General features: G+C 40.4%; 1 protein-coding gene across 2 annotated transcripts; it reads right to left on the bottom strand.

Annotated features, from left to right (window-relative positions):
* Positions 1-201: 201 nt before the first annotated feature.
* On the bottom strand, positions 202-25,587 carry ulk1b (unc-51 like autophagy activating kinase 1). Of its 2 annotated transcripts, none has more exons than XM_061060760.1 (27): positions 24,917-25,587; positions 23,834-23,926; positions 22,689-22,730; positions 19,690-19,722; positions 18,403-18,439; positions 16,612-16,785; positions 14,642-14,715; positions 14,228-14,329; positions 13,369-13,427; positions 12,347-12,429; positions 11,997-12,047; positions 11,532-11,623; positions 10,308-10,473; positions 10,102-10,156; positions 9,843-9,929; positions 9,129-9,260; positions 8,873-9,021; positions 7,933-8,177; positions 7,598-7,803; positions 6,971-7,092; positions 6,583-6,711; positions 5,900-6,084; positions 5,394-5,578; positions 4,778-4,896; positions 4,480-4,637; positions 3,876-4,011; positions 202-2,973 (listed from the first exon to the last, which is right to left on the bottom strand). In XM_061060760.1, exons 1-27 carry the CDS (start codon positions 25,004-25,006, stop codon positions 2,918-2,920), a joined length of 3,060 nt encoding a protein of 1,019 aa, XP_060916743.1. In that variant the 5' UTR covers positions 25,007-25,587; the 3' UTR covers positions 202-2,917. The 2 variants fall into 2 exon arrangements, with proteins under 2 accessions (XP_060916743.1, XP_060916744.1); XM_061060761.1 differs by having other exon boundaries at positions 10,102-10,153.
* Positions 25,588-26,682: the final 1,095 nt, after the last annotated feature.

The raw sequence follows: 26,682 nt of genomic DNA, 5'->3' as shown, positions 1-26,682 counted from the left end.
CAAGTATACATAAATAATCATTTATTATTGCGTTACCTGGATCTCCCGGGCCACGGAGAGGATGTGAGGTTCATTGTCGAGAGGGGTTTAAGTTTCATGTGTACAGGATCCCTACACAATTCTGAAGGGGCTGGGTAACACTTAAAGCACCATAATAGAGGTGAAGGACAGCATGGCGCAAACACATCTTCATAAGACAAGTGATCATTCCTTTCACTTTATTAATGTTCCAACTCTCAAACAGTGAAGGATACATCACACACAGGAACACTGAAATAGTGTGGCTGTCATGGACATGACAACATTAAAATTCTATTGCAACGGTAAGAGACAATATGGAAGATCAGCAGAAGGCCTATTCTTTGGAAATGTATAGGTGGTGTAGTACTGTTCTCTCCCTGCCCACTTCTTATGCTAACTTACTCTTTCACTACACTCTTGTTTTAACTGCTGCACATCGATAGCTGTGATTGTAGAGAAACATTTAAAAAAGACACTTGCATCCGTTTTGCAAAGATCACCTTTCAATTTCTGCGTACTGAATCTTCTGAGACATCAGCACCACACACTGACTCAACAAAGCGCATGTAAAAGAGACAGAGAGTCTGTGGATAGGTTGATACCAGGAATGTACACTCATACAAATAGTATAAACACACAGAATTATTTCAGTAAAGCAATATATGCAACAATTTCAGAGAAAGTTCTTAGACAAAATACAAAAGGCCACAAAGCAAATACAAATAATGTAAAGTAAAGAGAAATCTTCAAAACATCCCTCCATGCTTTTCCACTGACTGTGCTACCATGTTGACTTTTTCATCAAGCATACGATACCTTCAGCCTTGACCATATATCAACTCCTTTTTCCACAATATACACTTGTTGACTCAAAAGATCAATTCAATGTAAAAAAAAAAAGAATGCAGAGGAAAATACACTTTGGGGACAGAAAATAGTACTTGGTTTGGCAGAGGGTATAATCCTTGTTTTCACAGATTAGTTTCAGATATGAACCAACCCAGATTTAACTACATCCCCTGTAGTCCAAGTCGCATCATTCCCACCTTGTTAAAAACTCAGTGTCATGTTACTTCTGTACGGAGCACATCCCACTTTTCATTAATACACCAAACAACATCACTTCAGACATGCAAGCATGCACACAGGCATCTCTTTAAAGAACCCAAAGTCAATGTTGACCCTTTTCCATTTGCCCACAATTCAGGGGAGTAAAGTAGTTCTACTGGGTTGTAGGTTCAGGTCAATCTAAGTACAATACACATTTTCAGCTAGCATTCCAAATCAGGACACTTTTCAAAGGTCAACCACCAAGATCAAACACACTACTACTTTGAAAGAGAACACGACACAACCAATGCAAATGATCTTTGCAGTGTAAAGCAATTTGTCATGTCTCGTCTCTTCTTAAATAAATCTTCCTAAGGGTTCATAGCTTATACCATCTCTCTGTCAACAGTCTCACATCTAAGCTACATTACATTTGGACAGTAACTAAGATCAAACTAAAACTGCAATAAAAGTATGGAGGCTGAAATCTTTAAATTAGTAACTCTTTCTCAGTATATACAAAAATGGGACATTTTCAGCATGTTCCACTCAAAACCTTCCTATACAGTACTTAAACAGTGCAAAAACATTCAGACCTTTCACTTATGCCGTTTCTCTCATGGCAGCACTACATTCAATTGTGATTATACTTGCAAAACTCCTGACGTGATTGACTGATGACATATAAATACACATACAATATGGAATCTTGTGAAGAAATAACCAGCAACAGCAGCATGTCAGCTTCTGCGAGCCCTGAAGAATGTGTCCTACGTTACTGCAACTAACTTGAACATGACTGTGATCAGGAATGCTGACGGACAGGTTTCAGTCCATCTTGGATTTAAAAGCTATATGCCGCAGCTAGCAGTGAAGTAGTGAGTGCTTTCTGTGCACCCTCCTTTGTCTGTACTGAAACATCTTCCACCATTCATAAAAATAGACAAAAAGAAAGTGAAATAATTGTTTCAATGATTGGAAATAAAGCAAGTATAGACTGAGTGTCAAACACAGGGGTTATTTCTTCAATATTTTATCTACAGTGAATCTTAAATAAAAACTAACTTATAAATAAAACATTTTTTAAATTAATTTTGGCAACTTTTTTTTGTAATATAGCTTGTATCCACTTCCAGCCACCAAATGTAGCATTAGATTTATACTTCCCTTCAGCCAGCAAGTAACAATAAGACAAGACAGGAAACAAAAGTAATATAGCTGTATAAGACAGACATACTTTTTATGAGAATGAAACTCTTCTTAAGAACATGACGGACCTCTTTGTGTACAGCAGATACTGTACTTCCCCTCCAGCTATTCATCCAGGTGAAAGATAACATTTTGTGTATAGAGTGAAGTATTGCAAATCTGTAGAAGGAGCAAGTTTCCATCCTAAAATGCTATCTATTTACGGTTAGATAAGTTCTGTGTGTGGATATGGGGGCTACTTGGAAATCATTGCTCCTGCATGTGTTACGCCTTGCGAGGGGGGGGGGGGAAATCATCTTCTTGGCAAAATCAAAATGCCGCGTTCAGAGCCGAGTGCAAAGTCCTCTCGAGTACCCGAGAGCGCTGACGTTCTTTCACAGCACATGTGCATCATGTCCAACACTGGTGCAAGTTCAGCGTCAGTGAAGTCACGACTAACTGTCCAAAGCTTGAGATGAACGGCACCCTATTTGGAGAGCACAGACCCCTTCAGTGAAAGTTCATCAGTTCTTTTGGTTTCTTATTCAAACTGAAGCAATTTGTAAGTGAAATCCATGAGACGTGGCTGGAGATTTGGTTTGTTGGAAATGTGCAGGGGAGCAAATGACTGACATCAGATGAAAGCAGCACTGTGCTCTCAAACACAGAGTCCTGATTGCAAAGCTGTGAGGCGTCTTTCAATGCACTCTTTACCTGCAGACACAAAAAGACACGGAGAGAAAAAAAAAAAAAACTTAAGTCAGTAAGTGGGTTACTGCGGTTACAGTGACTGATATTATGGGAATTTGCAAATTTCATGTGTGTTTTGTGTGTGTAGCCTAGGGGTTCTACAGACCCTGCTGTAGTGTAGAGCATCAAAATGCATGCTGACTCTCACTGCATGCTGACAATTTAAGCACACTTGTGTAGCATGAGAGATTTTAGAGGGGCAGAGAGATGTAGAGATGTTCACTTTATGTAAGTACAGGTGTGCCCTTGGTGCTTGTAACGTTCCTTAATTCTGAAACGAATTTATGTGCATGGCTACATGGCTGCCAAAATATACATGTAAGATTATTGGAAAGAATGAGCTTGGGAGTTAAGAGAGACTTAAAGATTCCACAAACTTCTTTTTCATTCTGCATGTTAGTGTTACCATTACATTTGGGGACCTAAGGGGAGGTCTTCTCATGGATACTGATTAGCGTTTACAGAAGCCAATTTGAGAACATTTCAGCCCAAAAACTGTGACAACCTATTTGTGGTGTGGTTGAAGAACGTAAGAAACAAAGAGTGTTTCACTGGACATTAAATAAGTATGCGCCCTGGAGCGCATCATGAGTTGAAAACAACTGCTAGGAAATGCTAGATTTTTTTAGGATAATAAATGTTTTTCTAGTGAATCCTGGGTCAGATACTGCTGTATAACAGACAGAGCAAAACATGTGTGATGAATCTAATTTGACTGCATATGAACTGAATATTAAATTGTTTATTAAAATGCATCATCAACGAGTATTCAAGCTGTCAGAACATTGTACAACAAACTATGGCAGATGTTGCTGCTACTCAGACCTGCCTTCTCTTTGTAGAGCTGAGCGGACAGACAGACTTACACTTGCTAACACTGAGGAGATCGTCCTGTTCAGTGAGCAGCAGAGACAGGCCCTCCATCAGCAGGAGAGCTTTATGGTAGCGCAGGGCCGATGCTTCTCCTTGGTGGAACATCTCGTCGAGAGCAGCAGCCTGGACCTGAGGGGAAAGCAGAGCAGCTGAAGTTAATGTGTTGTAGCCAGTAAAAGCCTCATTACAGTGCATCTTAATGAAAATGTCAATACAATTCTGCTGGGACACGCAGTGAGCATCAATTCCAACTTTGTATTCCTTGTGCATATTTTCAAACACAAACATATTCAGCGGGCATTAGCTTTTATTCATGACGCTAAAGCTGCAATTAGCCTCTTTTCAATTTGGTGGTTTTATATTAATCCCTTGATCATAAAGAAAATGCTCGGAGCCAAAGTTTTAAAAGAGAAATGAAGAGTGATGGGTGGGATATTTTTTGCCTTGCATGCACTACAGTTTGTAACGAACGCTAGGACTAATTGCTTGCTGGATGCCCACAGAAACAGTATCTGACTCATTTGGCTGTGGCCCCTTGGTCAATAACCTTTATTTCCGTCTGTTCTGTGCAGCTGTCTGACTCTTCCTCTGGCTTACCATCTGCACAGTGTGGCTGAACAGCAGCCGCTCGGCTGTGATGGAGGTGATTTGGTCCATTAGACGGTGTTTCCTGGAAAAGAAGCGCTCCAGACGAGTGCTGAGTGAGCGACAGGATGCCACGCTGGACTTGTACAGCTCATTCAGCCTCTTAACCACTGTGTGTGTAGATTAGACATTTGAAAAAAAGAAGAAAAGTCATTATGCATTCTGTTTATAATACACATTTAATTTCATTGTTTTAAACATATTCAGAACTTAGAAAGTAATCTGTCTTAAAAAATGAAACGTGTCATACCTTGTTTGACTGTAGTAGATGGGTAGAGTTTGCCCTGTTTCACTCGCTCCATGGCTGTGTGTAAGGCAGTGGACAGGAGTTCTGCGGTTTTCAGGTAGAGAACCAGCTGTTCTGCATGACTACGAACATAATCACACAAATGTTAGTGACAGATCTGTATTTTAGGAACTTGATCTTAGAATGGAGGGTGCAGTCACTAACTAGCCTCTAACTAACCGCAGCGGTCAATTAAGAATCTGGATGAGCAGAGTTTATCCTTTTCTATTAAACAAGAGGCTCCCAATTGTCAAACTTTAAACTCCAGCTGTAGAATCCAATACTCCATAACTCAATTATACTGATGTCAGTTTGTCTTTGCTTGAAAAGGTTGTAGACATAGCGACCAGCATAAATATTAATACCATATTCCAGACAATATTCTTGATATTGACAATATTGAAGTACAAATCTACTAACTACAACATGAAAGTCTGCATTGACAAGTATTTCTGCTTATTTGCTAAATTTAAAAGGTAATGCACAGGTACAATTTCCACATCTAAATAATTTTGCATTAACTCCAGAAAATAGCATCATAGCTCGTCACCAAATAACAATGCTGTTGATGTGTCCTTACCTCCACTCTCGGCTCAGTGAGCTTATCTGATCTGCTACCACACTCTGCTGCTGAATGAGGCAGGGATGAGACTCGTCCGCCTGCTCCTCAATCACCGCAGCACCACGCGCTCCAGCCACCTCCATCAGACAGCGGGCGAAATCCAACATGAACCGCAGGCTTTGCACAGTGTCGGTATGCTCCTGCTGCACTCAGACGGAGACAATAAGAAAGACAGACAGTGAAGGAGAGAAAGGGAGATGGGTTTGTGATAGAATTTTAAGGGAAGAGCACAATAATGTGATTTCCATTCCATGTGCATTGGTGCTAAGATCAGAGGTTATTCAATGCCTTTTATTAGTCCGGACTGGAGATCCACCCAAGGCCATATTGCCACAGTGTCTTACCACTACATGAATGAATCTGACTGATGTACACAATACTCGAAGTCAAAGGAGGAGGATAAAAGAGATGGCTCCTTTTTCGCTACATTTCAGATCAATGCTGTGTCAAAACCTGCTTCTCACCTCCATCAGCGTCTCCTCAGGCAGTTCGGGAGGCTCAAAGGTCACATGACTGCCCATGTTTGCTGTGAAAGGATCAGTGAAACTGAAGCGAGGACTTGAAGGAGCCTCAAAGCCATCCAGATACACGGCAGTCTGGTGGAAGCGACTTGTGTAAGAGCCTGCAGGGCTGACTGAAGTATAGGAGCCTGCAGGAGTCAGATTAAAGGGGGACAAAGATGTAAGATATTTCATTCATATCATAACTCATACCAATTTAAAGGTTTTACTCAAGAGCCATGAATTTTCAGTCCTATGAAATGAACAGAAGGTCAATGTTGCGTGTTGTTTTTGGCTTACACTTGTTATTGACCACTTAGTGGACGGCAGATTTGTTAAAGTTAATGATTAACATCCTTCAGAAGCTTAATGAATTTGTCTAAAGTTCCCATTAGAAATAAGACATTTGTGTTTATGGAACACTAAAAGTTTGGGTTATCGCTTCTTTAATGCAACTACAGTGCATCTCTACATAGATTAAGTCTTGGTCAGTAGAACTCCATGATCATTTATTAAGTTTCAATATCATGGAAATACATTTTTGCTGTGTTTGCATGTGTGTGTGTGTGTGTGTGTGTGTGTGTGTGTGTGTGTGTGTGTGTGTGTGTGTGTGTGTGTGTGTGTGTGTGTGTGTGTGTGTGAGTCACCTGAGTGTTTCCTCTGTCTGCAGGGTTGAGGTGGGGTGCTGCCGCTGGGAGGAGAGCCCACAGTGAAGACCACCTGTGCTGGGCTGCAGGAGCCAGGTGCAAGGCCTCCAACACCACCACCAGGGGGGGCTGAAGCGCAGTAAAGGGCAGTGATTAAAGGGCAGAGCCTTGAGACCATAGTTGAAAATGAAATCTTACAGAATTAATCTGAATATTGCTGTAATGCATTTTTTTTTTTTGCCATTTGTTACGCAAACTAATAGCTGGAATCACAAATATTAAAACTGTGGGTAATTTAGCTTTCAGTCTACTCCATGGTAACGTCAGCAAGAGTGTCGAGATTGGAGAGTACATGTGTTTGTTAATGCAGGTCAACAAATGTTCCCACCTGTAATGTCTATGGCTTTTTCAGAGGTCAAGTTCTCTATGCTGCCTCGCTCACCGGCAAGTCCAGCCGGTCCAAATGCAGCCATGAGCAGCATGTCAGACAGACGACCTGCACTCTGGGACCTGCACCACAGAGACACAGAGCAGAGAGCACAGAAGAAAAGAAAGTGGTGTGAATTATTCAACAGCTTTGATGATTTTTACCAGCTGCCTTCTCCTTTCCTTTTTTTTTTTTTTTTTTTTTTTCAGTTTGTCCCACCTGCAAGCTTTTATTTAACAGGCCCTCTTTCCACTCCATTAAAGGTTAATCATACCTATCTTTATTTTCTTTCTCCATGCCACAGCTAAGAAGAATAGATTAAAGGTGATTTGTAATACTAAAGATGTCTAGCTACTGCATTGTAATTTAACTTGAAAGCAATAAAACAAAATGCAATTTGTAAGAAAAGTGTAGGCAATAAAAAAAAGACAAGCAATGCAAATGTTTAAAAGGAAGAAGATACATCTCCCACTCAACAGTAGGTTATCATTGCACATGCACTTCTGTCAATTCACTCCTCCTGGAAATACATCATCAGCATGCTAAACAAAGCAAATACAAAACAAAAGAGAAAGACAATCGTCTAACCTTCCAAAGCCCTTGTTTTCATTGTTAAGCCTGTGGATGCAGTGGGCAGGCTGGGTGACCTGCGTAGGCGTGAGTTGTCCTGGGTCTCTGGGCTCTGTTTGTGCAGTCCTGCTGCCAGGCGAGCCAATGACCAAACCCTGCTGTGTCAGGAAGGTCACAAGGTTTGGAGAGCTGGGGGGTTTGGGGAATTCAAATGGAGGGATGGCCTGAGAACAGAGACGAGAGGCAGAGGAGAAAGGGACAACAGTTTAAATGCTTGGAAGTCTCGTTCAGGGTATCTTAGGAGAATAAAACACAAGCACATCCTTCTCTTTATATCAGAAAACAAAACTCACCCTGGAAGGGGAGCCAAGGATGGTAGGGAGGGGGCTACGCTGCATGAGCTCACTGAGTCTGGGGGAAGAGTGCAAGGGGCGGACAGCCATCATGCCTGCTGAGGGGGCCACCACCGGGTCTGAGTGCTGCTTCCTGATCTTCTGCCTGCCACCACCACTGGCACACTCCAACAGACAGGGGGCACTGTGGAGCCGCGTACCCAGCCCTGTCGTCTGTGGGTGTTGATGAGACGTCGGCTGGGGAACTGTGGGACAAAGGATGGTCAAAAAATGTTTCTGTTTTCAGACAGCAGGTGGCATTGCAAAAATGAAATGTCAGACAACAACAACACAATGAAACATGCAGAGAGATAGCAGAGATTGACAAGTTCCATCTAACTCCCCTGCTGCTCTGCTGGCATTCAGACAGCTGAGAGACTGTCAGCATGAGGCACAGAGGAGATAAGAGCAACCGGTGGTGAGGAGAGCGTTTGTGTATTCATGAGGTTGCTTCTTTTTCAAAATCAATAACTTTCAAAACTATTGACCGATGTTGACTCAGAGAAACAGAAGCTCTTTTCTGAAGTGCCGGAACTAAGCTCAGCCGTCCTCACGTCTTTGTACATTCATATTGATTCTGTGACGGCTTAATATTGGTGTCCCAGTCTGTGATTTCACATTGAGTTCCAACTTTGCGGAAGTACGCCACAGTGGGAGTTTCCATGTCTGACAGTCAGACATGGAAGCACACACACTGGACCCGCCTTCAAATAAAATATGTGAGATGAAAATCCCTCATTGCTCTAATTGCTAACTAACCATGGCAGTTGTATTAACAATTCACAAGCCAATCGGTTAAAGATAACACTACACTGATAATGCTAGTCCATAACTTCATTCAACATGTAGAGTACACAGAGAAAAATCAGTATCAGTGAAATAAGTTTACAACGTGAACTACCTTGAGGTGAGAGCTGGAATGGTCTTGCACCTCCAAGGGAAAGTCTGCGATTGGTTGTGACTGGTCCCTGCCCGTGTGGTGGTGAGGGCCCGTTCCGAGCAAAGCCCAGAAAGCTGCCACTGCTGCACCGCCGCACTGGTGTCGACAGCCTAGTGCAACAAAGTTCAAGATTCACTATAGCCCACTAAGAAAATGGAACTACAAACTGAAAAGTTGCAACAGCTGCGCTGTGTTTGTGTATCGTGTGGACACAGACCGTGGTGAGCCATCCTGTTTGGTTGAATGGAGGTTCTGCTCCATGCGCTGGTAGTTCTGCAGCTGAGTGGGGACGGGGACAGGCAATGACTGACCACTGTTTCCATAGTTACCTCCTGAGGACTCGCTGGGCCTGCCAACAACAGTGAGAGGACGTGAGTGCTAAGGGAAACAGCTAGACATGAGGGGAGAGAATGTGTCTGTGTGTGTGTTTGAGGGGACAGAATAGTTTAGCACAACAGCGACACCAGATATGATGGAGTCAAAATGTTCAGTAACTGTCAGTCCTGTCAAACTTGTACAGTGTTTTTAAAAAAAACAACAACAACCAATTAAAACATTGTGTTGTTATAAATATTCTGAATAATATATTCCACAACTTTCAATATTTTTGATACAAAATAAAAATTCTTCATGGCAAATGAAACACTGAGATATACTAATGTGGCTATTGAGCGAACGAGTAACTTAATTCACAGCCTAATTCAACAGCCTGCAGCCCGATAACACAAGTCATTTGTGATTACTTTCAAATGTTACTTTGTACCTGAAGTTCACTGCTTTAGTGGATTAATAAGTGTTCCAGATTTAAAAGTGATCAGTCTACTCTGCCAGCTACTTCAACTGCTGCCTCTTCTTAAAAGAACCGTTTTTCAGATCTCAGAGTGCACTACAAGTATCATCACAGCCAAAGCGTTGGTCTACATGTCGTTACCTGACAGGACTGGGAGACCCGCTGTAGGACGGTGAGTGGGGTGGTGTTTTGGCTTGGCTACACAAACCAGCTGAAGCCAGCAGAGAGCTAATTAGAGAGCAGATGAGACACAGGAGACAGGTCATTGGGACGTTCCATTTGAAGAAAAACAGTATGTATTTATGTCTCGGTTTTCCTGTGAAATCAGTGATAGTCTATCTCCTCCTGATATATACAGAATATGATTTATATTTATGATAAACTGATCCTTGCTTCTTACCCGCTGGTCATCAGACTGTCCTGAAGTACTTTACTCTCACACGTCAGCTCAGCTGCTGGGAAACCAAAATATATGAAGAGATTAGAAAGATCACAAAAAGAGCACTTATACATTAATAGTAAACATGTAAAAGAAAACAGTCCTAAAAGATGACATCACACTTTTATTTTTTTTCATTGGATCCCAGAGGGACAAAAATCTCTTACTGGTGAAGTTAGCAGGCACCATGACGAAGTCATCTGTGTCGCAGGAGGAGGAGTTCTTGCTGCTGCCACCGCCCCCAGACGAGTCCTTGAGGAGGAAACCAGTGGCCTCCTGGGTAGGGGAGGCCAGAGCTTTGGCACGCAACTGCTGACCCTCAGCAAGAGACTGCTGCAGAGACAGGGAGACATACAGAGTAGTAGATTTGAATGAAACCTTTATTGCCCCTAGGGGAATTTGCCTTGCACAGAGAGCTAAAAAAAACACAATACAAACAAAAATTTACAGGACAGCAGATAAGAACACATAAAAACACACTAAAGCATCACATGATTCAATGAGGGATTTCAGCAAGTTAAATAAAGTGCAGAGTGCCGAGTTCGTCCTGTATAATCAGTTCTTATTAAGCAGCTGAATACTGCGCGGTACAAAGGATGTAATGCCTCTTTTAGTCCTCATCCTGGGCATTCTGTACCTGCGCCCTGAATTCAAGAGTTCATACTCTGACCAAAGGGGGTGCAGAGGGTCAGCTGTGATCTTCATGGCTAAATTCAGTGTGTACCGGTCTGTCAGGAAATAAATGCTGTACATTTGCTTCCCAGTTATCTTGCTGCCTAGTTTAACAACTTTGTCCAGTTTGTTCTTATTTTGTAAGGACAGTGCTCCTCCCCAACACTGAATACAAAAGGTCAGCACACTTTCAATAAAAGTCTTGTAAAATAATTTCAGCATAATGCTGTCAACATTAAAATTTCTTAGTTTCCTCAAAAAATAGAGGCGCTGTTGAGCCTTTGCATATCTTGCTTTTGTGTTGGTGTTCCATGTCAGTTTGTTGTCAATTATTGTGCCAAGATACTTATACTCTGGTACAATTTCAATTTCTGTGTCCATCATATTTACAGGGGAGAGAGATGATTGTCTTCTAAAATCAATAATCATTTCTTTGGTTTTCTTTGTATTTAAAATCAATGAGTTATCAGAGCACCAGTTGTAAAAGTTGTCTAGCTCAGCTCTGTAAGTGGTCTCATCGTCATTTAAAAGACCTATCAGAGCAGATAAACAAGAACAGAGAGGATAAAAGAGCAAACAGCAGAGGGTGGCCTAATAGGCACACACTTGGTTGAGTTCTATGGCTGCAGATAAAAAAAAAAAAAAGACACAGCATCATTACTGAGGCAGAGTCAGAGAAACAGGGAGCAATGAGAAGGTTTTACAGATATTAAACATACCGGTGGTGAGGCGAGGTGAGAGGTGGACGAGCTGCTACAAGAGCTGGCTGATGCAGAGCTGGGGAAGCAGGTCATGGACACAGTAGGAGTCGCTGTAAGAAAAAAAAAGCAAAACACTCATTAGTATAACTCAAGACTCACATCGCGGTTTTGTGAGAAACACTGAATGTAAACAGAATCTTCTTCTGTTTAAAAAGTGCTTCACAGGGGCCTAAACATGTCATGACTTTAGGGTGTTGTAATGAATACTTCCTTTTTCATGTTTGCATCTCAATCCGGCCGGCTTTAATACTAGATCAGGATGTTTAATAGGATAACTTTCACTGAGTCAAATTACGGCTAATACAGTTATATATTATTTTGGACAATTCATGTGTGGTTGTGTACACAACAAGTAAAGTCATCGTCGATGTACTGACAATTATCCAACCAAGCGAAAGAAGCAAATTGTTTATTTGTACTCACTCTTTTTCATGGATGAGCTGGCTTCCAGGAAAGGATGAGAGAAAAACTCATCTAGTAACAACACAAGAAGAAGTGGAATCAGTTAGAGGCAGTGAAGCAGAGCAACATTTCCTACATTAACAATCTGTGATGATCCACAGGATTGTGCATCAAGTCATAGAAACATGCACGCACAGCCTTCTCTCTCTGGGTATTTTTTTTTAGAACTCTTTCTTTTAAAAAAAAGAAACACTACAGTCACAAGAATATTTTTGAAGATCTGTTGGGTGCTGTTAGTTAAGAACATTAACATCTACATCAACAGCAAATATTCATGTTTTTGTTTTTCACTGTGATTAATGTTCACTTACCAAAGTCCATGCGGTCCTTGTGGTTTCTCTGCAGCAAACCCAGCAGCAGGTGTCTCAAATGGTTTGAAGTCTCTCTGGGGATGCTGAAAACAAGCACAAATATATCTTCAGATATTATACAATGGACCAATATAAATACATCAGTTTTCCTGGTAGGACAACTTTTAGGGCGCACTCACACTAAGCCCAGTTGTCCCGAAAAATGCTGAAGTATGATTACCATAGTGGCCCCAATTCATTTTCTTTAGTGAAGTCTAACAATAGACTTGAATTTTTACTGACTTTGTAGCTTATTTTGAGTCTTTTTGGTCAGATATGGCCCTCTAACACTCATGGACTTCTCATCTGACAAGGCGGCTATAGATTATACATCATCCATCATCGTCCAAGTTATGTTACCATGCTTGTCCTCGTACATGGGCAAGCACGGTACGTGCCAAAGAAAATCTCTTTTAACCGTGCCAGGGCCAAGGAAGTGTGCTGTGCTTGAGCACGGTACGGAGTATTCACACCAGTCAAACAAACTGGACTTTGGGGGTCCATCGTGCTTGGGTACAGTACAGTGAGCCCTTAGCTGGTTTTATCAGACAGCTGTGATAAACTGAACTGTAAAGTCATTTTAGACTTTGTGCTGTACAAAAAAAAGAGTTAATTGTTGGTAGCTTTCATCTTTATTGTTGCATTATGACCTGCTTTTCAACTGTTAAAGCAACCCGACTCCCATCTCTGTAGATCAATATTTTTTGTTGACTAATCTACATATTACATTTTTAAAAGCAGTGCAGCATCATGAAAAAGAAAAATACACAAGTCTCTAAGATGAGCTAGGGTCAGAACATCACATTCATTTTTTTGTTATTATGAAGATGAACTGCTGGAACGTTTCTTAACTCTCATTCTCAACATCTTCAAATAAATGTAACAAAGTACACGATGAAATTCACTTTATTTTGTGTTTTACCCTCACATCTGTTTATCAAGCCAAAAAATGTTCATGCTGTCATTTTCTCAAATCCACTTACTTGGGGCTGAGAGTTTTGTTTTTTTCATAAAACAGCCGGAGGTCCTGGGGACTGCTTGCCTGGAAATAAAGAAAGGATACGGAGAAAGTTGAAAACCAATAAATGTTCTGACATCTTATTTATTCCACAGTTATATAAACGATGACAATCTATGCTAGCAGTGTGCAGGCTAAACCCACAGGCAAACACCTTTAAGGACATGCTCCCATCTCTTTTGTAATGACACATTGCGACATGTTTGTCAGTGAAGCTAAGAGTAACGCTGCTCTTGGAGTTTCAAACATCTTGCAGGACGGTCTAGAGTGCATGAGGCATTTTGTAAGATGGTATGTGTTTCATCTTTCACTTCATCACCTAAGTCAGCTGAGGAAAATGATTGGGTTTCTGTTCCAGCTCTTGTGTCACATGATTTGGAGAGAAGAGAGACAGCTTGTTTGAGTTCTTCAACAAACAGAGTGAGTGGAAGTTTCTTGGAAACGAGGAAAACATGTTAAAGGGACATTCGGCAGAGTTTCTGTGTCATTGTCAATCATTGTTTATTTATTTGTAGATACTGTAGTGTTTAGTTTTTTATTACTTAGCGCTTCATTTTCATTACCCTGAACCACATGACATTCTGAACTTAATGCACATAATGCAAAAGCCACTAAAGAAGTAAACAGACAAGAAGCCAGTCCTGAAAATAATGTTGCGACTACTTCTATGAAACTGTGATTATTCAAACTTTTCTACAACAGAAATAACAGCTCAAGATAGATTGACATGATCTTTGGCCTTAAACCTTCCTGAAATAAAATCATTCGGATTAGTTCGGTCCCTGAATCAATCATCATGCAGACTGTTCATGTAGCGCTTTTACCTGAAAAGGTGCCTTCCCAGTTAGACACTGAAACACTATGGTTCCAATACTCCACAGGTCCGCCTTGGCATCATAGCTTTGGGACATAATGACTTCAGGAGCCTTGTGAGGAGGAAAATGTGAGAATGAGACGCTTTAGTGGAAATATGAATTTATGAATATGACGTATTACAGCTGTACTGTCATAGAGACTGTGTTCAGCTAACACTGTGAATCTAGAAGAATTAGCCCTGAGTAGAAAAAAATCAAACACTTCTTGTTCATGTAAATATCCTTATTTTGAACTAAAACTACAGTTTGTCTTTGTGGAAACACAGATGTCATCAAACATGATCTTTTGTCCAACTAACAATCTTTAATTTGACATTAAAATGATTTACTTTCAATTTCGTAAGAACCTACAAAAGAGCTCACCATGTACATGGGGGAGCCACAGAGAGTTGCCGCCATCATGTTGTTCTGAAGGTACCTGGCAAAGCCAAAGTCGGCTTCATAAAGAGAAAGGAAAGAGGAAGACGGGTTGTTAGAAGAATGAGAGACACTTGGGAAATGGGATAACATTGGTTGATGGATGCTAAAGCGGCCATATTGTCATAGAAAACACATGCAGATCCCGAGGACAGTTTCAAACTAATGAAAGAGAAGAAAAAAAAAGAAGGAATTTCCTGAAGAAAGATTTAAAGCTGAATTTTGTTTAATATGACTTAAAAAATCTGTGGTAAAAAGTCAAATCCACACAGGCTATTTAATCATCATTCTTAAGCAAACCAGTCCACTACGGATGTGCTTGAGTCAGTATCTGTGTCCAAGTCAGCACAAAGAGTGTACAGTATACGGACAGTCTGTTTGTTAGTATGACTGAGCTGCGTTTCCCACAGTCATGAGGATTATAACATTCTGCAGTGATGGGGACTGGCACAAGCCTCACATTGAGCTCCCACGGGGCGATCGAGTCTCTCCAGAGGACCAGGAATTAAGAGGCTTAAGGATAAGCAGAGTTTCCAAACAGCTGAACAAACACTTGCTTTGTATAATTGGTTTTGACACTTACTGTAAAGATTGCTTGCTCAGTCAAAATCTAAAATATAGAGAATTTTTCTGTGAATACATTTTTCACTTTATTGATTCTTTTATTTTAGTTTCACCAGGTGAAGACTGTAGACACTGCAGCTCAGGGAAGATTCCTAAAAAAAATGAATAAATTCTCTCAAATGAGTTCAATAAAATAAGGGGGGGGGGCGGGGGGATCATTATAAAGCCCTGCTGCAAAGAGGTAAATAGGTTGATTAGAGAGTTAGGGTTTCAATGTTCTGCTATTAATGACATACAATTAGAGTACGCTTCAGTAGAAAGTCCTGGTGCTTTACTACTTTAAATGTGCTTTTTCCCTTTCTTCACATAGTTTGGTCCATACAGAGTATTTATCAAAAGACCTGTTTAATTAAAAGAAATGTAAATTTTAACATACATTGCAAGCTTTTTTTTTAGATGACAAGGCTCAGTGTGAACTACATTGTATAAATTGAGTTATAAATAAACCATGAGATGGATTGTTTTCTCTTTGGTTTACCGTAAAATCCAGAATATAACACCGGCATATAAGACACACAGTCTGTTTTTGGGCTCTCCCAGTGAAAAAATCTTGACGATGTCTATTTTGTTCAGCAAAGTCTACAACGTGCAGTTTAGGTTCAGCTCTTAAAGCACACATCTGTTTTGCTTTGTGGAGTTTGCACTTCTACTAGCTACAGTACGGTAGTTGAGTTTACCCGACGGAGACAGTTGTGAAGCACCGACGGCATGAGAGTTGTGCTTGCCCACCTCCGCTGGTCACTCCTCAACTTTCCTCAAAATCTTTCAATCTAAAGAGCACTCCACAAGGTTTATTTACTGATCCATGTACCACTGTTTGCTCTAAATGCATGATGTTGACCTCGTGAGGGAGAAAAGATGTCATAAAGTCACACAGCCAGCCTGGTCTGTGTCACTATGTATCCCAGCACAGTGTGCAACCATCTTGCAATACACAATGAATGGAGATGAATTTTTGCTGTGGGAGATTGTGGCAGCTGCACCCTTGATAATGACGGTACATGTGTCAGCATTTTATTGTGGTATATAGGACGCAGCCAACTTTTAAGATGACTAAACATAGGTATTAAAGGTGAGTCTCTACAGCAGACTTAATGCTAATTGTTTAAATGTTTCTTTTACTGTTGATGTCTTTTAATGTATCTGCAGGTAGAGTGGTTATAGAGTTACATTTTTTTCATTCAGTTGATAAGTATGCATCTATGGCCTTTTGCATCAAGAACAGTGGATTAAAAGCAGCATAAACATGTCAATGCGCCGTGTGTTTCATGCCCTTTGACTTTCACACCTACCGATCTTGATGCAGGTGTTGTTGGAATGTGACTTGCGTCCTGGTGGGTAGGAGAGCAGAATGTTCTGGGGTTTCAGGTCTCTGTGGATTATACCTTTGGCCTTTAGGACCCTCATGGCCCCTGCAATCTGCTGCAGGAAAACCCGAATAGTGTCCTCACTTAGCGTGCCTTTGGCTGCGGAGACAAGCAAACAATAATTAAGAACAAGTTGACTTCTTTACACCGGCTGTGAGGAGGGATTCTAACAAGTTACAGAGCATGTTCAATTCACCTTTGCTGTATGACAAAAGGGTGTGGTAGGTGCATAGGGACTGAATGAGCCTCCTTCCTAGAATTGGATATTATTCTAGTTTTCCTGAAACATCTTTGAGTCAGACAGACTATCTGAATTACCTTCTAAAAATATCTATAAGATGATTTTTCTCCCTGTCCTCTGTCATCACCCCACTGCCACCTCCTGCTCCCTATCCTTCCCTCCGTCCAATCACCTCCCTCAGCTCACTGTGAGACAGTATGGTTCTATGTCAGAGTCCCTCCCTGGTCTTGGATTTCGCTCTGGTACCACCTCCCTTCTGCCTTTCCGACAGACTTTTTACTGTCAGACTCAGGCTTGACTTGGGCCAGGAAAATAAAGTTGTGTTTGTTTGACCACAGCGGGCGGTTTACCAAATACACCTCCTTTTTTTTCGTTACCAAAAGGAGACTAACATTAGAGTATGGTGTTTTATTTTAGCCTGGGTACCAGTTAGACAGAGTAAGAGGGTCTGTCCCTATTTTTTTAACATAGTGGTGACCTAAACCATACTTTCTAGAGTATGTTTATCCTACACACTGTGTGTGTTAAGACTGAGGAAAACAGCACTGGATTTTCTCTGCTGTGTATTTCATCGTGTGGCAAAGACAATGATCCATGTCAAGGTCATTTAAAGTACATGAAGCACAAGATCTGCCTCTAGTCTTTGCAGGAACACAGATCAAAGACAGTTTCAGCCTTAATGTGTTTATTCTAATTTAAAGTTGTTCTCTACTTATTTTCTTGTCTTTGCTAATGTTGATCACTTTTCCTCTTTTCTTGCCTGATCTCTTCTCAAACAGTTTCTGACGAAATGTTATTTGTAGAGGGCTCCAAGAATGTGTGTAACATGGATCTGGGTCAGATGTATTTTATCTGAAGGTCTAATTGGTTTCTTGTAGCATTGTCAATTTACAAAAAAAGATCCTTAAACAGGTGGACACTGTAGTTTCACTGTAAATTGTTTAAAGGGGACATGTGAAAAACCCACTTTTACAGTGCTTTTGAACTTATATTTGGGTAACCTGAGCGTCTACCAACCCACACATTGTGAAATAAACCCATCCAGTCCTTTGTTTGTGGTCTGCACAAGTCTTACAACACAGAGAAAAATGCTCAGGTTCAAATTTGCTCAACTTGTGATGTCACAGTGGGATTCTGGTAAAAAAAAAATCTCCCTACCCTCCCCTGATATCTCCACCCATTGACTCCATCCCCAGCCTAGAACAAAACTTTTGCGCATTTATGCCATTTTTATTCTCGCTACAGAGGAGTGATGCCAACCGGGAAAACTCAGGGGGGCTCATTGCATTTAAAGAGACACACACACCAAAACGGAGCGTTCTGAGAGAGCTGGTTTATACAGGCTCACAAGCCTCCTCTGGTGCTTGATTCATGGTCATATTTTGACCAAAGCACAGCACAGATGTTTCATTTAGACCACAGGGGACTGTTTTAAAAAGGTAGAAAAGGGGTATAATATGTCTTCTTTAACTTACAGTGTAAGTAGTCAGCGAGGTCACCTCCATTGCAGTACTGAGAATAGAACAGGAGAGGAAGATTGAGAACAAAATACATAGGAATACAATTGAGACACACAGCAAACATATAACTATGGTGAATAAATGTGTGACAACAACAGCTCTGTGAGGGGACTAGAATTCAAAAGAGATCAGGGCAGTGATTTGCAGAGGAGCGCTGTGTTTACAGACGGCTCTCACTCACAGACACAATATAAATGAAGCGGGGGAAGGACAGGTTGTGCTATGAAAGTCTGTAATTTCCTTATGGCACTAAGATAAGCAGAAACAATAAAGAAAATGAATGACACAAGACAAAGATAATATAACTGCTGTCCTTTTTGAAGCTATATTACACCTGTGTTTTTGCTTCATTAGAACTTGTTATAATGAGTAACTACTATTTCCTTTTTTTTTTTTAAATTGAATCACTTTGAAACTCTTTGGTAAAATACAAAACATTGCATCAGTATCATTGTTGAAATGATAATAAATTAACAGTAACCTTGTAGAACCCAGGAAGACTAGTTATGACACAGCTATTGGGTAACGTAACTGAATAACCCAAAAATACATGTTTTTCTGATTACATGTTATGTGCCTAGTGTGTGTGTGTGGTTGTTTTTTTTCTCTCTGGTCTAGTCCACACATAGGTGGGTATTTTTGGCCTTTTCCTATACTCGCAATGAAAGTTTTTCAGATATTGTAAATACATTTTTGAATGTGCTCATACTTAGTCCCTCCTTCTTTTGCCTGGGTTTTATTTTTATTTGTATTGTTCCTCTATTTGTCCCATAGCCATCTCAGGGAACGTAACATTACAAATTCCATCCTTTTATGAATCCCTACAGCTCAGCATATTCACTGTGAATGTGAATACTTCATTTGAGGTCGGACACTTCTGATTAGTTATGTCTGCTTTAAAGCAAGAATGACCAAGATAGCATTATGCATTAATCCAAATGATGAAATTCTATCACAACTAAAAGGGCTAGCATGAGAGACAATTTCTGAACTTGCATATATGATAATATGTATTGTACTGGCTATAAAAACTCAACTTAGTTGGGGAGTATTTTACCCTGTGGTTCTCAGACATTGAAATAGCTCAGAGTGAAAAAACAGTAGTAACATTTGGATGTTGGCTGGCGGTCATTGAGCCCTCTTGATGCCTGAGAACAAAGCTAATTATAGCCCAAGCCCTGTCTGCAAAAGCTGAGACAATATGGCGCTGAGCAAACAAAGCAAACATCAGGGGCAGCTTACCTCCATTACCAGGTACACTGAGCTGGCAGTTTCCTAAAGAGGAAAGAGATAAGAGAGGGGAGAAACAAACAAACGTCAGCAACAGACACAGGAAGGAAACAGGTGGAGCTGGTGCTTGCAACAGTCTGCATGGTAGCACAGAAATGAAGGATTAGCTAGATGCTACAACAAACGTGTTTGTTTGAGTGTTGTGAAAAAAAAAAACTGTGCTACATTTATGTGCCAGAAACTGTCAGTGTATCAGAGCATTGGCTCTGCTGTCAATGTCACAAACAAAATAATTAATACATCACAGAAGGATTTACTAATTTACTAACAACTTGGAGATGTCCTGATAACACACTGAAGGGGATTTTAGAGTTCCACTACTTGTGTGACATCATTTATCTACTCTTCACTTGTTTTCCCACAGACAACCTATTTGAGGCACTAGTTTTCAAAAAAGGAAAACCACAGTGTGGCCTGGTTGGAAAAGCCCTCTTATCACATAGCAACAGATGACTGCAGTCTCTCACTCTGACCTACGTATCTCATTGAATCCCCCCAGTTAGAGGCACAGACTGTTTTGTTTAGTTCAGCTGAGTCAGACCTTTCAGAATTGGTTGTCTTTGGCTTTTATTGAAAGTGGAAAGCAACTGGCCAATCAGCCAGTTTTTCAGTCAAAGAGCCAAGCGTCTGGTGTTTACAGGCTGTCTGTCTCTGCTGCATTTATTCAACAGTATAAACACACCAGTGGAAAATACTTGATGACACATCATGACTAAAGTTTGAAAGTACCATGACTAGGTATATTGTTCTGAAATAGTCAAGTCTCATTTGCAGCTGTGACCTTTTCCTGGAGATGAAGACATTACAATGGTCCCATGTTTGTCAATGAGCAAAAACGTGTATCTAAATAAAGCATTGCATTAGGGCTGAAATGTTCCCAGTCCTTTCTGGAATATGAATATGAAATGTCAAACGTATTCAAGAAATGCAGCAATACACATTTTTTTGAGGGGGAATTGTGTCGAAAAATGACTAAGGAGCCATGCTGAAATTCACCAAACCTCTAGTCCGAGTCAAGACTCAAGTCCCCAGTGTTCAAGTCCGAGTCAGCAAAGAAGAATCTGAGTTGAGCGTGTGAGAGTGCCCTTTACTGTGATCTGAGTTCAGGTTGAGTCCCCATTATCCAAGTCCAAGTCAGAGTCCTTAAGGTTGAGTCTGAGCTGAGTTCCTAACACACCAGCACTTGCAGAAACTGAATAATTGATCATGGCCTTTCAAAACATAAAAATCAATAACAGAGTCTTTGTCAATTAGTAAGTCTGAGTCCCCCTCTCCTTTTTCCAAGTCCAGATGCAGTAAAAACTCAAGTCTGAGTCATTTGTGCTCGAGTCCAAGTCAAGCCACAACGAGTCCTGAAAAATCCGGCCTCAAGGTGGACTCGATTCCAATCCCTGGACTTGAGAAATACAACACTGCTAAAGAGTATTATTCTAGGTTTAGACTATCAATCCATAAATTGGCTCTTTTTGTTTCTTGCTCAATATCTGTGAGTGAAAGGGAACTTTGTATCGCAAAAATCTTTACTGGGAAGCTTTTGTTTGTAACTGTGGGACAATCCATCTACTACAAAATGATTGACTTTCAAACTCATGAACAAGTCGCTTTAAGAAGGTATGACAGAAACAACGTGGAAATCAAAGAGAGCTCTCAGGTGTCAAGTGCATGGTTTGGTTTTCCATTTCCTCCTGACCTAATTAGAATGCTGAGTGGTCGGATCCCCCACTCAGAACATCAACATGGACTGATGCTGAGCAACAACAAACCTGTAATCTAAGAGCCCAGCTTGCACTATCTGAAATGACCAGAGAGAGGTGCCACTCTTAGTCAGGAGAGAGATAAGAAGATGAACTACTCTTGAGTTCTGCATCGGAGATCTGCTGCAGTTTTATCCCTATTTGTCACCCTTACAAGGTGACTGTGCTGGGCTGGCTGAGCAGCTACCATTGCTCAGCAAATGCATGTATGCATCACTGGTCAGGACTTTTTTTTTTGTGAACCTTTTTGCATGATGACTAAGCTGTCTTACAGAAATAGATAAGGGTGGCGGATGAAAGGCCAACTGACAGAAAGAAAAAAAAAAATGAATTTCCTGCCCTGGTAATGAAGCATACAGTATCTGTTTACATCTGCAATTCATCTGAGGTTTAGTTATGAGATGTAAGATGGGATGAAGAGGTGAATAGTTGCCCTTACATGAACGCAAAACCACAATTCTCTTCCTGATCTGTAACGGAAATCAGTAAGGATGCACATCAACATTCTAGCAACATGTTTTGCAACACTTGTATTACTAAATGTTGACATCTTGCAAGTAATTCGATACCTGCAGCATTTTTTTTTCAACTTCTTTACACGATTAGTCATTGGGCAAAAAGAATATAAACATCTGATGAGTTACAGAATTGTTTCAGGTCCTACTCCAAACTTTCTGGCAGCTGAGAGCGGCAGACTTGGTTTTAGGCTTCAGGCATGAACATCACCCTAGGCTGACAGCTTGTTCCTGGAAAAGGGTAACTAAGGGAGGTCAAAAAGTTACGAAAATTACAGTTCCCAGAGAGCTTTGAAAACAGGAGACCAACAGAAGCAGCCCATGTGACTGTCGACAAAATGTAAACAGTGTTGGACTAAGGCAGAAGTATTTACTGGAGGCTTTAAAGGATTTTCTAAACATGGAGAAGCAGAGGAAAACACGCCCCAACAAGAAAACAGAACACATTTTTAAAGGCTCATTGAACAAGAAGGGAAAACAAAGCTGCATGAGGTAGAAGTGGGTCATAATGGAACAGACACATTCAACAACCCATCTGCTCTACATTGTGAGCATAGGCTGATGCCATAAACCGGGCCAGTAAGAAGTGTGATGATTATGTACATAAACAGCAGGCGTGACACTGTTGCTGTCAGCCTGTTTCTGACATGATCTAGATGTCTGTGAGTGCAGCAGTACATACCTGAAAGTCTAGTAAGGCAACTATGTTCTCATGTTTCAGTTCCTGCAGAGATGACAGAGAAATTATGAGAAAATGATTTTTGAGCTCTGTATGAACTGCAAGAAACTCAAGACTGTTAACTTTTACTTTAACTACATGTGGCACCTCTCAACATCTCGACATCCTGAATGATACAACAAACCACTGGATGAGTCATCTCACATTATGAAACATCAAGGTGACACATTCGTCAAGTGAAACAATGTACTTCTGAGAAATGCCACTGGTGGTGTTCAAAGAAGATGCTGTTCTTTTTTTTTTAGGTCAACATTCTTTCTAGTGTCAGAAAAACAAACGTTTCTTAATTTACAATACTACAAGGACAAAGATCTGCACAATAAGAAAAACATGAATATTCAATATTAGGGTAATGATATGTAACGTGATAAATAAACCACATTTACAAAGTGGATGTTTGCTATAACTCACAGTTTTTAAGTCTATCTGCTGTTCTTCATGTTTTGCAGTACCTTTATATAGGTACCTCCTGAATGCAAAATTCAATTTGGCCAAAGAAGAGATGCACTATCTAGTTATAAGCTTCCCCTTGATTCGTATCATCAATTTGGTGGCAACTGTAACGTTAGCTTTGGGCACTAGATAGCCAAGCGGCTATCTTGCACTCCCCATGTACGGAGGTTGCAGCGACCGTGGGTTCAAATGGTTCATGTCATTTCCCCCCAACTCTCTCCACCCACCAGCTCCTATCCCTCTTCAGCTGGCCTGTCCAATAAAAAGGCTAACATGCCTAAAAAAATAACTTAGCTAGCATGATAAACCAAGTGGTGAAAAGAACAGCACTTCCGCTATTTTGAATTATTTCTGATACTGGAGAGAGACCGGTCACAAACACATGCAATGTGTAAGCAGCAGAATAGCAACAAGACACAAGAACTGCAAGTTACAGCAAATATGCAGACGTCAATATATTTGTATATCTATCACAAATCATATTGCCATGAAGTATTCAACACTATTATCACACATACTCTCATATTGTTTAGGTCTAATTAAAACAAACTGCTGGGTTACTTATCGTGTCTTAAGAACATAACAACAACATGGGAACGGGGAACCAATTGGAAAAAGAGCACTTGCTGACTTACCTTGAGGATTTTGATCTCTTTCCCCAACAGTGTCTGGGATTTGGCCAGGTTCTTCTTGTTTATGCATTTCACTGCAACCTCCCAGTCGTGTTTCTGGAAGGACACGGAACATAAACAGAAAATAAACACGAGGCCGTCTGAGTAGTAAGCTACGTGAGACACTTAGCGTTTGCATCATTCGTCAATATCAACTATTTACACTACACTACAAAAGCCAGTGAATTAGAGACTTGAATACATTTGGACTGGACACATACGGTGACACACAAAGCATACTAACTGGGGATTATTTTGAAAGGATGCTCCACTACAGCTGGCCATGCTGTTGGTGACAGTGGTCTCCTTATGGATTAAGGTCTGGTGACTATAGTAGTGTGGAGCAGCAGTGAGTCTTGTTATAGGACAAATACAACCTAATGTCATTGCCAGTGAATTTAATGGCATTACGGTACATTTGAGGTATTTTATTTTGTTCAAATTGCAATATTTGCAATTAAAGCCCTTACCTCTTTCGATGATTTAACCTACTAATGGAGCAACAGAGATGCTAGGCCTATTTTTAAACCTCAACCTGTTTGTTTGTACTAGTCTAACCAAATGTGACGTGTTACATTACTGGTGTTTATTAAATAGCTTTAAACTGGTATTGCAGGACATGTTTCAACATGTTCATTAATAATGGCCCCAGTATGAAGCAGCTCTCTAATGGAAACATCTCTGCTACCACACATTTGATTTAGACATGAGTACGTGCATCATCCGCATTTTAAACCATACGAAGTGTAAAATATCTCAAAAATGACTATCCATACACTGACAAAAGGTTTTGCAGGTAGGCCTATAAAAGAAAGCATTTCATCATTTTAATCCAAAACTGTCTGTTTTTTTTCTTTAAAGAACATCCTGTGTGAGCTCCCAGGCCTCTTAAGGCCGTACAATGAAAACAATAACAGCAGATGGCACAACGACACGCACAACTCTCAGGTAACCAGACAACCAAACCATTCACCGACAGTTCACCTCGTCTATGTTTGCATTGGTCGATATCTTTTAAAGTAAATATTACACGAACACAATATTCACCTCTCTGTTCCTTCCCTTGAAGACGACAGCAAATGCGCCATGTCCGATCAGGTCCTTCCGACTGAACTCAAATTTCCCCACCGTCTCCATACTGTTCCAAAGTCTGATATTATATTACTCAGACTTTGACAAATGACTAGGTGTTCTCAGGTCAGTCTTCTTGGTAGCAAGTGCTCCTTTCTCCTCTGTCAAATGGGGGCAGCAGCAGGGATGTTCACCCCCTCTCCCACTTGCTATGGGCTGCCTTCCTGAAAACAAACTGTCCTCTTCTCTCATGTTCACACGCAAAGTTTTTTTTTAGGAGTTTAACTCCTAACGGAGCTGTATAGTGATCCCCATCGCTGTCGACGCCACCAACACAAAGTTATCTAACTTAACAAGCAGCTATCAGACGACTTTAGCTGCAGCTGTCTTTGACGGTCCACCTTAAACAGCAGCTCGCTGCGTTTTGTTTATATACAGAGGATTCGTAGTTTTATCGTTTGAAGCGGCCCCACGGCAAAAAAAGACATTGACTGCGAAATTAAAAAACGCCCATAGTGTCTAAAAACCAGAAAAGACAAGATATTTGTAGTTATCTATTGCAAATAGCAGCAGACTCGCCGAAAGTCACAGCATCGATAGTTCCAACAAAGCAGACGGCGTCAAGCCTCCGCACGAATAGCGCATGCGCGCAGAGCAATTACAGCTGTTACTTTGACGTCAGATGATCAGGAGCCACGATGTTTGTTTTGGATGGTTAGACGAATTTTATTTCGCTTGAAAATGAGGATTGGTCTTTAGCCTATATATTAACAATCAAAAACACTAAATAATTGAAGAGCATTCTTGATTTTGGAATACAGATGTGTAATCAGAAAAATGCAATAAAGAGAAATATGAGACGTAGGCCTATACGGGGCATTCTACCTTATTAGTTCAAAGTGCAGTCCCATTACAAAAAAAGGTTTAACAAAACAATTAAGTGTTCAGACATGGATATTTACTGAGATTATATTATGATCTATTTAAACCCAGGGCAAAAAGCTAAATAAATACAAAAGCATCATTTATAGGGTAGTAGCCAGGAGAAGTAGCTGTCCCCAATCCTGACCCTTAAATTTCAATTTATGTAAATACCACTTAAAACATTTTTTGATTTGTTTCAACGGTGTGATTTAAAATATCTTTATGATTAAGTTTAAACAAAGGTTGAAAGACTTAGATTTATTGTGAGTTTAATTTTAAAATTAAAAAACTATGCTCCAAAAATCATGTCCCTTGTTTTCATGTCACTACCGAAACATAAGAGTTTAAGTGGCTTGGCTGAGTCTAGATTTAAGCCACACCCCTGAATTTTTGACCAGGAAGTGACATTGCACCCCTGTACCCCATGGCTGAATGATAGTTTTTTAAATAAATGTGCTTCAAAGTCTGAAAATCAGTCTGTAACTTTAAAAATTGTCACTACCAAACACACATTCTCTTCAATTATGTAAACTTTTTGGGGTTTTATGCAAATGATTATGTTTCTATGGGTGTACAACTCTTCAAAGATGTGTTTGCTAGCCATGTGCTTGCTAGCATTCTTTAATTATGCTCCAAATTAGCTAGAATTGTCACTACCGAAACAGTCAACACCGATTCATATGGTCAAGTTCGGTAGTGACAAAATGGACTGGTTAGTAGTTAAATCTCATCATTTTGAAATAAATGTATTCAAATGTCTTAAAAGCAGTAAGTTTCTTAAGTATCATCATTTCAATCATCTATTTACAGCAAATAAG

The sequence above is a fragment of the Labrus mixtus genome, chromosome 17 (genome assembly GCF_963584025.1).
Source record: "Labrus mixtus chromosome 17, fLabMix1.1, whole genome shotgun sequence".
NCBI classification, from domain to species: Eukaryota; Metazoa; Chordata; class Actinopteri; order Labriformes; family Labridae; genus Labrus; species Labrus mixtus.
Note: the sequence above shows the minus strand (reverse complement) of the source record. Positions and strands in the feature narration are given on the sequence as shown.

Bases quoted from the DNA above. Each gene is read 5' to 3' on its own strand.
- ulk1b (XM_061060760.1), bottom strand. From the start codon at position 25,006: ATGGAGACGGTGGGGAAATTTGAGTTCAGTCGGAAGGACCTGATCGGA. The intron at 9,930-10,101 runs GTAAGAAGCAAG...CTCTCTAATTAG, and splicing joins GACAGTCTGATGACCAGCGG to CTCTCTGCTGGCTTCAGCTG. The intron at 7,804-7,932 runs GTGAGTTTTGTT...CTCTGTTCTCAG, and splicing joins TCCTTGGCTCCCCTTCCAGG to GCCATCCCTCCATTTGAATT.